The 16,057-nt window shown below is 37.1% G+C and overlaps 1 protein-coding gene across 1 annotated transcript; it reads left to right on the top strand.

Moving 5' to 3' along the window:
• The first annotated feature begins 1,550 nt into the window (after positions 1-1,550).
• LOC126830193 (myeloid differentiation primary response protein MyD88-like) lies at positions 1,551-11,334 on the top strand. Its single transcript, XM_056103087.1, has 6 exons — positions 1,551-1,690; positions 6,525-6,577; positions 6,924-6,968; positions 7,644-7,836; positions 8,306-8,397; positions 9,641-11,334. The coding sequence occupies exons 2-6, from the start codon at positions 6,559-6,561 to the stop codon at positions 9,868-9,870; spliced, it is 579 nt and encodes a 192-aa protein (XP_055959062.1). The 5' UTR covers positions 1,551-1,690; positions 6,525-6,558; the 3' UTR covers positions 9,871-11,334.
• The last annotated feature ends 4,723 nt before the right edge of the window (positions 11,335-16,057 follow it).

Here is a 16,057-nt window from a genome sequence, read left to right as displayed (position 1 = left end):
ATGGTAAGATAAACGATGTGCTTATTGTTGGCCTACTTGTATTATTATGACAAGAGTCTGTAGTTAACGTGTTACGCTAACAATTTATCAGCAATAATAGCAACAGTGTGGATTCAAAATGCTGCAATAACAACTATTCGTTCCTCGACAGTATTTCAAGTATTTTAAGTAAAGAAACAGTTCTTTTGAAGCCAAGGTTCTTGAAGAATCAAGCACTAGCATGATGCACTCTAGTGAAGAGATTTGCTGGCATTTTACTTCATAAATAAAAGTACGAAACATGGAATGAACTTTGCCTGCGATATTATCCTAGGTGGAAGCGGACGTTAAGCTCCTATGACTGACTGGCTGATGGAATGAAGTGAAAGTGCCTTAAACGTCTCGCCATCGCAACAGTTCGGCAATTTTGAGACTAACATATTGTTGATTATGAAAGTGGACCTTGTTTTTTTGTCCCGTCCGAACGACTAGACAGCAATGTCCTTTCAGTTGCGATGGTGCTACACATGAAGTTGGGGCTTGAATATATTCGGTATTTGAAAATGCGAGGTGATCAGAGTACATGAAGCTGCCACCCTTATCTATCTTTTGTTAAAATTCATCATGCGAGCCAGAGGTGTAGAGCCGCGGTGGTTCAGTGAGTTAAACGTTGACTCTCTAATCTGGAGGTACCGTGTTACATCCCGGTGTGTTGACCGAGAAAGTTCACCGGGATATTCCGGCATGGTTCCTCCTTGTGTCAGTGACGTAGGACAGATTTTGATGTGCTGAAATGACAGGGCCAATTACAATTGTTAACGTTTTCAATGAATTCACGACTTATATAATTGGGTATGACCAACCTTTTCAAACATAGTTTAGATTTGTGACATCAGATGGAAATTTAGATAACTACACGTTTTCCTATGTAGGTGTATTGATATGTAATAATAAGTGCAACAGGACCGCACTACACACAAAACAAAACCGACAAGACAAACCTGCGGACAAGACAAACTACTCAGATTTTAAAAGAAAGAAACCACGTATTAAATCAAGGGAATGGATCCAATGGATTCGGGGGACAGCCGTAAGCGTCCACTGCGATGTACAGTCCTCGCAAAATGAAAAAAAAAAACCTTAAAATTGAAATAAATTTTTTTAGTGATCGAGTGGACCTATGACACAGAAAAACCGTAAAATTGAAATACATATCTCATGAATTTCGACGATGTATGTTTCGCACAATATTCAATTATCACGGCTTAATCGACGCTAAAATAATAAACTTAAATTAATTATTTAACATTCAGTATAAGTCGCATTATGTAAGGTTTAGATACAAAGCCGGCCTCTAGCTATAATAAAATTGATAACGCAAAATGAATATATTGAAAATCTCGTTGAGCAATGTTATCATTGTTTGATATGCGTTTAGATCATAAGGTCGGTCATTGAGTTAACTGACGTGGTTTTGATACCTATAATAATTGTGTCCGCGACAAGGACTATGGTCGCCTATATAACGTCGTGGATTTGCTGGCATGATAATCGCGACTAAAGTGTGTCACGTGTCTCAGTGTTTAGTTTTAAAACGAACTTCCTTATTCGCCTGGTCGTAGCTTTACTTACAGGGCGGTGAATACCTGTGAGTGTGGTGAACTTATTCCCTTCGTCCTTGTTTTTACTTAGAGGGCGGCGAGTAGAGCTGGTGAATATTGATTATTTATGATAATTAACAATATTTATGACAATTTATAATACTTATAACAATTAATAATATTTTAGATTTAAGATGTTTGGACTGGGTGAAAGTCTGTAACTTTGTTAAGTTTATCTCAACAGTACACCACTCTCGGTCACTAATAGAACCCCATAGTCTTTAACTTATTCTTTCGGATGATAGAGACTACCAATATATATAATATTGTTTCCTGCCATGGTTTATGTACTAATAATAACGCAATTCCAGTGTTCAAGATAAAATACCCATATTTACAAGATTATTTATTCATATGAAATATAATCTTAGTTGAGTAGGCCTATATAAGTAAAATAATCTCTGTTGAGTAGGCCTATATAAGAGGAATATCAGGATGGTAGTCCAGTCAATCTAGCTGAAAAAAGGGCCCAACCCAAAACAGATTGCAACAGAATTTCTTTTGGTGGTATGCATTTCCGTAAGGTCTCCTGCACATCATACTAAAAATGTTCCAAAATATTTTTGGTGGAAAGGGGTCAAATTGCGTAATATGCTAATTAGCATAATTTCATGTTTCAAAAATTGATTTAATGCTATTATTTGGCTATCAAATGTTCAACTTTGGTGGCAATTGTATCCAAACCCATGTTTTCGTGGCCAGGGACACAAATAAACACATTTGGAATATACTCACATAATTACCTGATGCACAATATGCAAATTAACAGCCGCCATTAGTGAAAAACTTATTTCCCCCCCCTAAATCTGAAACTCTTTGACTTAGCTCAATGAAACCAGTACCTATGCCCATAATTACAGGGTCAAGGAATCCAGTGAAAACTATTATAGTTCATGTAGGCATTTGCGTTACAGAAATTATGGTCTTTAGACCCCCACCCCACCCCAAATGACTTTCATTGAGTACTAAGACCAATATTTTACTGCAAGAGACTATCCTCGGTGTATTACTAAAAGTTTATTGTTATAAATTTCGTTTAAAGTAGCCAATATCATCCAAATTCTTCGACATTGAAAACACGAATTATTTGTCAATTTAAATCAACATTGATGTTTTCCATAATAACACTCACTCAGTGACTACAAGGGAATATTATGAGCAATACCACGTAAAAAGTCCAACACATGGTGAATGTTTAACTTATAATGTCCAGTACATGCTCTGTGTGTTATACAGGCTGCTCTGCAGCTATTATCTGTTCCATAGTAACTTCTTGTAGAGCTTGGTGTTTCTTCAGGGCATCTAGAAACTTCCATATGTTGACATGGCAACAGCTAACTGGAGTCTGAAATCATCTATGCCACCCTTCTATATTGTTGATCGTTCTTGGAGGCTGGACCATAGTTCAATTGTATAAATATTCCTACGGTTACGACTATCAGGTCTCCAAATGTCGGTATCATTCTGAAGTCAAGATTGGATTCATTGTCTGTTTGGTAACGTTGATGAGGTCCCTACGTCTGCAATTTACGGTATATCTCAGTTTCAGGAAAAGCTCTCTGGATAGACTTTTTTTTTTAGTAATCTCAAAGTCATTAATGACAGACAACAGACGACAACAGTCTTGTTTTTAAGTAGAGCACCAACACGTGGAACTATGTGGTTGTCGGTAGGAATTGGTATCCCCAGTCTTGTTTTTAAGTAGAGCACCAACACGTGGAACTATGTGGTTGTCGATAGGAGCATGTATGGTGTAAATCTGGTAAAATATATCAGGTGCAACTTTAGCGGTCTTCAGCCAACCGATGAACGGTTGAGGTCGGGACCCTCAGGTTGGTCACTGTTAAATATAGTAAAATTCCACCTGGATTGTTTGAACCACTGCCAGACAGAAGGAAAGATTCCCCATTAAAAATTTCTTTGTATTGGTCTGGTATTTTCATGGCCTGTTGAGTTGGTGGTAGAGGTACCAGCTTTCCTGGTAGTAGTCTTGAATTCTTGAAACATCTTATAGTACGTTTGAGGTGTCTAATAGGTGGAAGCTGGGAAATGGTTCCTTCTGGTAGTTTTGAGACTGCAGCAGTGACAATTGGTTCTACAATCTCTTGAGTTCCAGTGGATGGACTCTTTATGGTATTTTTCACCCCAAGAATCATTTGAGTACTGGGTCACCAGCATGAGGTTGTTCACTTTTTCTGACTGGCTGACCTCTTCTCTCTGGATCTTTACTGTGGTTTTGCATTTACCATGTCTGCGTTTCTCGCATTCCCGGACAACAGCACCATTAACACGGACTTTTGCAAATTTACTGTTCATTTTATTATAAACAATGTGCTCAATTTTCAATTGTGCTTATTTATGTGATTAACTTTGAAATAAAATTAACAACTATGTTATAATGTTTTGATAATGATTAATGTATAGGTACATTACAGTGTGAATTCATCAATTAATAAACTATATTAAAAACAAATAAAATTACTGACAATAAGATTAACTGTTATGTTTTTATAATGATTATATTATGTAATGGTGATGAAAAACGTTGAGGGTTTCTTAATACCTAAAGAGTTCCTGTGACTGTTCAGGTGTAACTGTTAAACTAGGTGTGGCACTGATTGGTGCACTTATAAAAAACATCGACTGGACTGCACTGACATACTTGTGGAGACTTCAAAGGACATAGCTGTAGCACCTCCGAAACCAGTTTTAGAGAATTCTGATGATAAAGTTTTGATAATTTGTTTGTTTTCATCAGGGCTATGTGACCACCCCCCTCCCCCCCCCCCCCCTGACAACAGTGCTCTGGTGCTAATGCTATCAGTCAAATGTTCTCCATAATGAGGTACAGATACTTTTATTACTTTCTTTGAAAGTAATAAAATGGGTGTGGGAACTTGATTTTTCAGGTTATTGCAAATGCTTTGGGTTTGGACTAATAGTGTATTTTTCAGTCATGGCCGAGGTGTCTAATTTGCATATTCTATATTATGCAATACCACTGTGTTTTTCGGCACCCTTGACCCTGAAATTATGAGCGTAGATACTGGTTTCATGGAGCTAAGTCAAAGAGTTTCAGATTTAGGGGGAAATATAAGTTTTACACTAATGGCGGCTGTTAATTTACATATTGTGCATTATGTAATAAAGTGATTATATTCTAAATGTGTTTATTTGGTTCCCAGGCCACGAAAACATGGGTTTAGACACAATTTCCACCAAATTTGAACATTTAATAGCCAAGTTATAGCATTAAGCCAATTTTTGAAGTATGAAATTATGCTAATTAGCATATTACGCAATTTGACCCATTTCCACCAAAAATATTTTGGAACATTTTTGGGATGTTGTTTAGGGGACTATACTGAAATGCATCCCAGTGAAATTAATTCTGTTGCAATTTGTTTTGGGTCTAACCCCAAATTGACTGGACTATGGTGCACCGACAATATAAACTGATCTGTTATCTACTGGTTTATTTCCCCTATACTGTAGTAGTATATTATATATCTTATAAGAATGAATATCATAGTGGTTGTGTATAGAGAGAAGTAAAAACGCGTGATTGCTATTGTACTATAAATAGCTACTTTGGGTATTTCCCTAGTCATTCTCTTTATTTACCAAAGCTTTTTTATAACTGTGATATGGCCTTTTCATACAAATTCTTAACTTAGCTGTTTTTATATTTCCATTTTGTTTCAGGAAGTTTATATATTTTTATTTTTCCGGTGACTATTTACATGTATTTTATTGTTTTGTTTTGTATTGCATCTTTTTTTAAGTTTGTAACGAGCATCTGGGCACTCGGGGAAAAATGTGCTATATAAATACACCATAATAATAATACAGTAGAGTTTAACAAAGGGGACATAGCCTTATCACACCCTCGCCAAGGCAACCGCGGGCCATAGGGACATGCGCCGGAGAATACGGATACCCCTTTTCATTGTTGATGCAAGGAGTGCCATGCATGCTTAATCCGGCACGGGACTTTCTGCAGATTAAAACCCGCCATGGCCTTCGAATATTTCGAGGGGATTATGTTAAAGTTTTATGAGCTATATTTAAAGGGGCACTATGTAAGATTCAGATAAAGAGCTTGCTGTTCTCGCTATAATAATATTTAAAACATAGATAATGCAAAATAAATGTAGGCCGATTGATAGTTTCATTCAAATATTATTTTGAGAAAAGTTGTATTGTTGACAAGACGTGTGCATGATCGTAACTACCGTACTGGTCATTCGAATCTTAGTCTCGCTTCTCCATTTTTAAATTAAATCATTAAATGGCCGAACCGTTCTAATTTCCTTAAAATCGGACATATCCCATGGCATTGAGAGTCGATTATGGTTTTGTCATGTTAATGTCTAATTAGTAATTTATATAACATTTAAGGCATTTTTTAAACAAATTTTCACAAGTTGATTTCCTTTATTTTGTTAATGTAGAATGGTAATGAATTGCTCTTTTCATTTTCTTTGTTTTATTTGTTTCGTTTGAATTTGATTTATCAGTTTAGTTTTTGATTGTTTAATTTTTGTTAATGAAGTTGATTCTTTTAAACTTTGTTTTTATTTTTGAACTCTACTTGGTGTAGGTGTTCATCAGGTAAATACCTCGACTGAGTTCAATATAGAGATTAGCCGGTTGATTTGTTGGATATAAACCTTTGAATAATAGCGCCTAACAGGCAGCTGTGTTTAATTATGTTCTCCTGATTTTGATTGTTTTTGTGTGTTTGAAGTATATGTTTGTGATATGCGCTTAGAAACACTTCACGTGTAATGAAGCGCTATATAAATCGAACAATAATAATAATAATAATAATGAAAGACCTGCAATAGGCAGTTTTAGCTCTTACATTTTCTCTCCTTTCAGAAATCTCAACGTTAATAGGAAAAACAAACTCAAAATGTCAGAACAACTACATGGTAAATATTCCACGTTTACAAATTAAAAAATGAAATGAAATTGAGTTTAACGTGATTAAACCCCGAGCTAATGAAGAAGGACATTCGCGATGCAATGGGACATTTGCTCGGCCTCATAATCTTTTCTAATTACCACTGCCACAGATTCTCTTACCCGTCAGACTCTTCTTGGTATCTCTCGGTAGCGCCCGATAATCCCGGAGAACCTGCTCGGCCAATCACAATCCTGGTTCATTTTTTACATCCAATCACAATCCTGGTTCATTTTTACACCCAATCACAGTTCTGGTTTTTTTTTACTCAATCACAATACTGGTTCATATTTGCATACAATTATTTATTTCAGTACACAAGGGTGGCGATCAAGATCAGTTTATGACAACAGACGACGGTAGGATGTTTAATAATAATACACATAGTATACGTTTTATTAAAGAAAGATGCATTATGTAAGATTTAGATAAAGAGCTTGCCGTTCTTATTATATCAGTTCCAATATACTTTATTATCAGCGGAGTTTTCGCTGTTTGAAGTTCTGACAAGATGTCACTGTGATCACTCTGGGTTCCATTGGTTTTTCTTGTAATTTTTCATTTTAATTTATTAACCTTATATTTTTTTCGCTAAAGCTTGTTTATTATCGTAACTACCATACTTTTTATTCTAGATTTAGCCATTTTTAAATTCAATCATTAAATGAAATGACGCCTGGGTTTCAATCCGTTAATATCCCCGCCATCCGATAGTTTTGATTATATGCTTGCCATGTGACTAACATTTGAAACCAAAAAAGACCTGCAATTGGCAGATTTAGCTTTTACAAAATGCATCTTTAAAGCAACCAAGTACGGTTTGATGTTTCATTTTCGCACGGCTAGTTTGCCTCGATCGCTGTTGCGTGTCAACAGGTGGGGGGGGGGCACTAAACCTCACAGCGACCGTGATTCCATATATCATGTCTTTTGTCTACATCGTGTTGTGCAATCCTCAAGGCTATTAATTCTTTTATAAAATTGTTTGCTCAATGTCACATTATTATGAAAATCATTTTTGACGTCTTTTTCAGTTGAAAACGGTTGTCCCCAATATTACCACGCCTTTGTATGTTACAACCCGGATGGCGCCGACCTGCGGTTTGTAAAAGATCTGGTTAACAAATTAGAAAGTGAGCCATATAATTTAAAATTATGTGTACCTGGTCGAAACGACTTACCTGGTGGTCCAACTCATACCATTAGTGCAAGTCTTATAAAAGATAGGTATGATGTATTTTATATGCATGTCAAATGGCACCCACGTCCGAAGTGAACTGATTTTTTCCCCCATGATTTCTAATCGTCTTCTTACGATTAGTCACCGAAATCAACCGTTCATGGCTAAAACTTGACCTTGCGCCGAAATCAACCGTTTAAGACCACACCTTGACTTTTCAGCAGAAGCAACCGTTCATAACCGGATACTCCAGACACTGTTCTATGAGGCAAATCTTGCCCGGACAGCAACACTACGGCCTACTCATATCGAATTGCAACTGCCAGTGGTTCTTGCGCGGTAGATCACAAGGTCTTTGTATAACCTGGCGTGGTTTCGCCCCCCCCCCCACCCGCGGTTGTACGTGACAAGGAGTAGGGTCGCCAGAAATAAAATTGAACCATATGTTAGTTCCGAAATGACCTAGTTTGTGGCGTGTGGATGTTAAACCCCATATCTCTTTTTCTCTAACTATAGATGCAGAAAAATGTTGATAATTATGTCACCACGATATCTACAGAGCGAGATCTGTGAATTCCAGACAAACTTTGCTGCCAGTTTGTCCCTACGTAAGTTTAATAAATAGTTCTGTAACTATGAAGATATTTTTTCTCGACAACCTAAATAAAAAAAAAAACGAGGGGCCTGGTGATGGTCATTTGTGGTAGAGCACGGCCGAGACATTGTGGCGCAAAAATGCACGTCGAATGCGACGCAAAAATCACCCGTACCTTAGACTTGCATTTGACATGCACGGCCCCTTTCGGGTCAAAAAATTGAAATTGGAAAGTTGAATTGAAGGCGAAAGATATGGAAAATGAGAATGATTGTTTCATTAAAAATCACTTATTAGAAATTGCAATGATATGGTACGAAAACATAACGATAATTCTCAAAACAATATTGTGCACTATTCTGATATGGCGATTATGACGTCACGGTACTCGTACTGAATAACACGTATTTCTGTATAATTTGACTGAACCAAACCCAGATTTTTCACGATTTTGACAACTATCACGTAGATTCTTTGGGCATGTTGCCGTTTTGCACCTGCGCGTGTACAGAAAAGTAGGACGTTAAACCCTATTTCGTTTTGAATAATACAATTAGTAACGGATATGCCATTATGAATAACATGTCACTCTTCATGTCTAAATATCGAAAAGTGCAGTTTTTATGTGAATCCACTGCTCAGGCATCCTCATTTAAGATATCTTTAATTCGTTTTAGTTACTGATTTAATTAAATGTATTTTGGAGACATTCTGTAGATATACATGATTAAAATCTGTTATTTTGACATCCAAGTTTGAATGTCGAAAATCGAGCTATTTCATTAAAAACGAGCTGTTAGATCTATTATTCCATCTAATAAAATGCGTTTCTTAGTTCTTCTATATTCATCCGAGAAATCTGTTTTTCTATTTTCAAATCTGAATATCGAAAAACAAAAATTGAGCTAACTTCACACTGCCGCAACGTGCGACAATAGTACGCCCTGAAATTCAAATTCACAGTTTGTAATTATTAATTTTATTCTCTTATTGTGAAATTTGAATCTGTAATTTTATTTTTTCTGTTCCTTAGAAATATCATCCGTAAGACTAGACATTGTTTATTCAATTCCCCATTCATGCACCACTGACAAGGGGAAACCACTCTGGAATTTCTGAGATACTGTCGCGGACAGCACCGGGGCGAACCCGTGAGACCCTGGTTTGTGAGCCAACGCCTTACTCACTGACTACACCAGCCAATATAAAACACATTGAAATGTTAAAGTGAAAAAATGTTTCTTTGTAATTTTCAGGTGCTCGAAGTATGCGTCTTGTACCATGTCTTATAGAAGACTGCCAGATTCCCAACGTTTTAATACCTATAGGCATGTGTGATTACACAAGAACGAATATACTGGACTGGACATGGGATAGACTTGTATTTTCTTTAATGGGATCTCTTGATTCAACAGAGTGGGAAAGATCGCGATCTGAACCCTCTTTACGGCTATTACCGACTTTTAACCAAATCAATAATAGTTAGCAGCTCCTTCAACTCCAAAATCAAATAGTTCATCCTCAAGCTTCTCCATAGTTTCCAAAAGTCTTCCCAGCAGCAGTTCATCTTCAAGTAGCAGCTTCCCCACCTACAGCTTCCAGGAGTCTTTCCAACAACAGTTCATCCTCAAGTAGCATTTTCCCCACGGCTTCCAGGAGTCTTTCCAGCAGCATTTAGGGTGTAACTTCAACTATTCATTAACCACTGATCCGATTGTAATATGCCTAGCGCTTCTACGAGACACAAGTTTTTAATTCATTTTCCTCATCTCCCGGGAGTCTTCCCAATGACTGATTGGGTGCTCCTAAATCCCTCTTGTGTAACTTCACCAGTGATCCAACTGTAGTATAACTAGGGACTTCCACTAGGCGCAAGTTTGTAAATAATGTTCCATGTACTTTTATAAACTATATATGTTGCCAATTTTATCTCTAATAGTAATGACTGTCCAAAATGGCATTATGGCCTTCTTTTCTTACACGGGAAGCGGGTAAGATTAGATAGTAGGTAAGACCGAGATATCGGCGATACAATAACACTGTTATGATAATAAACGAAGTCTCGATTATCCATTTTTACGGTAAATCATCAACAGTTAAACATATTTAAATTTACCTAATATCCGAGTCATCCAATGGCATCGAGAGTTGATTATGGTCTAGGTAAGTCAATAAATGTCTAATCAACAAGCCAACAGTGAGGCCGGTGTACCTCCGCCGAAATCACAAAATAAATAGATGGCACAGGTTAATTAATTTCACGTTTACCTTTTTCAAAAGTATGGAGCAATCAAACTGATTATCTATACTAAGTCTAAGCACAAAATGTTCACGATCAAACTCGATAAGTTTATTTAACTACCTGATAGTGAAAATTTAAAACCAAGTTTGAATCAAGGTTATCTTGTCCCAAGGCATCGAACGATGATATTGCTTAGCTCTGCTTAGCTTTAGTGGGAAATGTTAATCATTGAACTCAGTCAAGACATTTACCTAATGGACTAGGCAGGAAATTCTCATCACCCAACTTAGTCATGGTATTGATATAATGAATACATACTCGGAGTTTCATTGCTCTCTCCCAATAAGAACCCTAGTTATCGTGTTCCATGGTCTCAACCAATCAAACTGCTTATCTCTGCTTAGCCTACATAAGTACTAATGTGGATTAAACCATAAGAAATCTGATATTTTCCGAGAAATGTAAATCATGTATAGTTACTTTAAGCCCCAACATTTTAACATTTTAAGTTTGTAATTAATTGCCTTTGTACATTTTAACATACGTGGTTTAATAAATAAAATATTAAAATTAATTTCATTCACTCTCTACCGACTCAATAGAATATCTTTAAACACAAGATACTGTTTGGGATAAGTTTTTAATTAATTAATTGCTTTTGTACATTTTAACATTTTAACATATATGGTGGTATAGTAAATAAAATATCAAAATTAATTTCATTCGCTCTCTAATATATCGACTCAATAGAGTATCTTTAAACACAAGATACTGTCCCCTTTTTTATAATCCCGAAATAATTTGGGATAGGTGCAGTAATTACAACGCACTATCAGTGGGGGTACAAGCAAGGCCTTATATACTCTTCAAAAAGACCGGTGTTGTTCCACTCTCGTAACGACTGTTTCCCTATAAAGGGTGCTGGCTGGGCTTCGTATATTGATTGATGATTGAAACTTATGTTACAATACAAACAGAATGTGCTTTATTTAACTTGTCTTGCCTAGAATATACCACAGAATACACCGCACTGGACCCACACCTCTTATATTCTTAATTCAACCCCTCAACACCCTTCGACTTGCCCCCCCCCCCCCCACCTTCCCGTCACAAGGTTAATTCGGTCCTGGATTAATGTGTACCAATCTTCGTACTACCGCTATCATTGTCCATGGTTGATATCCTGTACTACTGGAACTGTTCATTGTTGATATCATGTATCACTGTGCCTGCCCATTGTTAATGTCCTGTACAACTGTCACTGTCCATTGTTAATATCCGGTACCACTGTTACTATCCATTATTGATATCCGGTACCACCACCACTTTCTATTGTCGATATCTGGTATCACGTACGTGAATCATAAAACAGCCAGCCAGTCAAAGAATGAAATGAAATATGGTTCAACGTCCTACTTATCAGCACCGAATGGGCTAACGAAAACGTCCACTTTTAAGTCTAGATTTAAATGGAGCAATTTACAGCTTCTGAAGTCTATTAAAGAGATTTATAAACATTTACTGGTTTCAGACAATATTCCTCTCTTTTTTTATGGCTTAAAGATGCATTATGTAAGATGTAAATAAAGAGCAAATAGTTGTCGCTATAATAGTTTAAAAATAGATAAGTACAATATTGAAAATGTCAGTCAAATTACTTCATTCTATGGATAACAAACACTATACTATTATATACACACTACGTTTCCACAAGATTTCACTAGTCATTATTAAGCATACATTACATTTTACGAACGTTTGAAGAACAGGGCGGTCTGGATTTTCATTGATACCGTTGTTGGTATTTTACGATAAGAAACGCGATGGTTGGTTATGGACTTATATAGTTTATATAACATTTGAAGCCAAAATAAAGACCTACCGTAGGCAGATTTAACTCTTACATAATGCATCTTTAATTAACCTGGAAGTTGATCACAGTTGTTCTAATCATGATCTAGATCTGTTATTAGAATATTGAAACTGATGGACAATGCCCCCCCCCCCCCTCCCCTTTAATGTTTTAAAATGTTGAGTTTTAACTTCAAAGGAATAGATTTTGTGTTGATTCCTGATTCGACAGATTTTGATGTGCTGAAGTGACAGGGCCAATTACAATTGTCATCGTTTTCAATGAATTCACGACTTATATAATTGGGTGTGATCAACCTCTTCAAACATAGGTTAGATTTGTGACATCAGATGGAATAATCTGATATTTACGTTTGTAGGGAATTTAGATAACCGTGCACTACCAGGAACTGAATACTGCAATTTTAGTTTTAAAAAAATTGAGAATGGTTCAACAATAGGCATCCAGAGAGACAAATAGGGTTTAAACTCCAATCTATACAAACTAGGTCATGTCGGGACTAACATATGGTTCAATTTTATTTCGATAAATCGCTTGCGCATAGGATTGTTTTTTGCTGTGGGAGGAAACTGGGAGACAAGAAAAAAACGAGGCTGGACAGGCGACCCTACTCCTTGTTGCGCAACGTTGGGAATAAAAACCACGCCACTTGTCTTAATGGCAGCCCCTATAATCTAACACGCACGTATCAATATTATGTATATTTAGTGAGGAGATTTTTTTTATAGGCCTTTTCATTCGGCTATACACTGAATAAAATTATTGTTTAAAAAAAATCTTTTACAAATAAATACAATTGAATTTAGTGCAATATTAAGTTTAAAGACCTTTGTAACAAACTGGTGGAATATGATTTATTACAAAATTACTATAAAAAAAACAACCTTGGTAGAAACTGGATTAATATTAGAGGCGGGAACAAGTCGTGGGACCTCGAATCTGAGTCGAGTCCCAAGTCGCCGCAAATTGGTCCGAGTCGAGTTTCAAGTCGCCGCACATCGAATCCGAGTCAAGTCCCAAGTCGCTGTCTTTAGTACCATCAAACCGAGTCCAAAATCTCTTATAAGTCGCTAGTCCACCAGGGGAATGTTCAGTAGTCCGCAGGTTCACTAGTCCGCCGATATCTATTATTGCCATTTTTACGATTGATGATCACATGTAAATACACACCCGTAACGAACACTGACAATAATACTAACGCTCCCACACTGACAATAAAATGTAAAACACCAACCCCGACCGACAATGAAATGTAATATACCAACCCCGACAATGGTATGTACGCAAAGCACTGACGCTGACAGTGTGACGAATTTTCCAAGAATTGATTGAATTCAACATAAGAGTAGGCCGGTAGTTTCCCCTCGCAGTACACTGTATAGCGCATGCTACCGAAAGGAGGGAGAAACTACGCTGCAGAATCCCGGGGAGCTTACTTGACCAACACCAGGTGCAGTGTACATAATCAAACTGTATATTGAGAGGAAGAAAGCCGACAACCCGACATTTTAACAGGACAATACGACATTTTTACGCGACATTACGACATTTTTAAAATTGTCGTATTGTCGGGATGAAATGTCGTGATATCGGGTTGTCGTATTAAAATGTCGTATTGTCGGCTTATGAAAGACGACACAACGACATCGCGACATGATACCAATCAGCCACCATGCCTGCTGTTTTTTCAAAGTCAATTTTCGATATACATTCCAAGTAGAGCCGCAAGTCGGGTCTTTGATGTGACCTTATTCGGACTCGAGTTCCAACCTCTAAATAATATTGCTTCTATATAAATACCTTAATAACCAATAAAAGAAATACAATTAGTAGAATCGCTTGCCCAACCTGTGTGTTTTCATACAGGTCTTCCGATTTCCTCCCACTGCTAAAAAAAATAACACCCAAGCGAATTATACAAATTAAAATATACCGCGTGCTATTTCTAACATGAACTAGTTTGTGTCGAATTGACGTTAAACCTCATGCCGTATGTTGTATATTCTTATTAAATCAATACTGTGGACAGATATAGTTTCAGACTTAGAAAAAAAAAAAATAAAACCGACTTTAAAAATCAGTTGATTAGTTAAGTTTATAAAACGACTTTTAAAAATCAGTTGATTAGTTGAGTTTATTTGTAGTTTCATAGACAGGTCGGATTCATGTATCATACGGATAGGTTTCAGACCACTTGAAAGCCCACCTATAGAAAAACATAAACTATTTTTGTATAATAAGGAGCAGGTGTGTGAAGGATATTGTACTTATTGACATGCTATATATTCTACAAGGTGGGATTGAAAGATAACATGGCTCGACGCTCTAATGAATCTTTGTCTTTTTAAAAAATGTTCAGGACCCATCTGTCGACATACAGAGAAATAAAATGAAATACAATGAAATAGGGTTTAAGGTCCTACTGTTCTGCAGCGACAGGACTAATGAAGATGGACATACGCTATGCAGTGTGCTATGAGAGAAATATTGTCCGGACCATCGGCACTATATGGCCAACCCTTATTCCAAATTCCAACTGTCAAGGTTCCTTTAGTTGGTCTAGTGAATCCGAGAATATGTGGGCCGAAAGGCGTTATTTATGCAAAATTGAAAGCCCCAGTGTAATTGTGTTAAATTTACAGTATGCGGGCATTTTGAAACTATTTTATTTGTCTTTGATTTTCTTACACGTAGTGATGTGGTGTTATTTGGTTGTTTATTTTATCTTTTGTTTGCCAGTAGTACAAGATAAACCCTACACGTTAGCTGGACAAATCTGTTTATTAGAATCTGAGCGCACTCCGCTTTATGCATTGCACACACAACAACAGTAAAATAGCGTTTAGCCTAGCTCACAACCCGACGTACGTCCTACAACGGGTAGTCTATTGAGGAAATTTTAGTAAACCCGTGCGCGAAACTTACGTAACTTGGGGTGTGTTCGGCACCGTAGAAGATCCCAGACTTGCCGTAGAGACAGACATATTTTTCACCCGGTTTCTTGCGATTGGTTAAAGAGCTACCAAGCCCTAGGACCCGTGCGTGTCCAAACACGTACGAATGTTGTGAGCTAGGTTTCAGCTAAACAGATCTGTTTATTTGATCAGTGCGCACTCGGCTTTACGCACTGTACCATTAGTCGTATGTTAATCTAAGATGACCAATGCATTGTGGTGATCTCCCGCTATTTGTGATTCATTCATAAATCTTAGTGAATGGGCGTATTGGTCCTATACGTTCAAGAGATCATCCGCGATCACTGCTTACAGATTTTTCACGCGTCTGCCCCTTTTACTCGGCGATCAATTTGATAGTGTTAAATCTGCTCTGCTGCCGTATCCTCGTTTCTTTACGTCCACTAGGTTTCATTCTCTCTCGTCGCTTCGACAGCAAATTGCCACGGATCGATGGTGGAGTGTCGACGAGAGAAGCGCAAGAAGTTACGCTATGGTATGACAGTTCTCCATCAGCCGGTGGTTAGTCCACGATCTCTCCGCCAATTTCAAATACTTCTTAGAAAAAGATCCGTGAACGTTCCACTTATGTGAATGGAAAACT

Source organism: Patella vulgata, chromosome 8, assembly GCF_932274485.2.
Source record: "Patella vulgata chromosome 8, xgPatVulg1.2, whole genome shotgun sequence".
Classification (NCBI taxonomy): domain Eukaryota; kingdom Metazoa; phylum Mollusca; class Gastropoda; family Patellidae; genus Patella; species Patella vulgata.
Note: the sequence above shows the minus strand (reverse complement) of the source record. Positions and strands in the feature narration are given on the sequence as shown.

Bases quoted from the DNA above. Each gene is read 5' to 3' on its own strand.
- LOC126830193 (XM_056103087.1), top strand. The intron at 6,969-7,643 runs GTAGGATGTTTA...CGTCTTTTTCAG, and splicing joins GTTTATGACAACAGACGACG to TTGAAAACGGTTGTCCCCAA. The intron at 8,398-9,640 runs GTAAGTTTAATA...TGTAATTTTCAG, and splicing joins TGCTGCCAGTTTGTCCCTAC to GTGCTCGAAGTATGCGTCTT.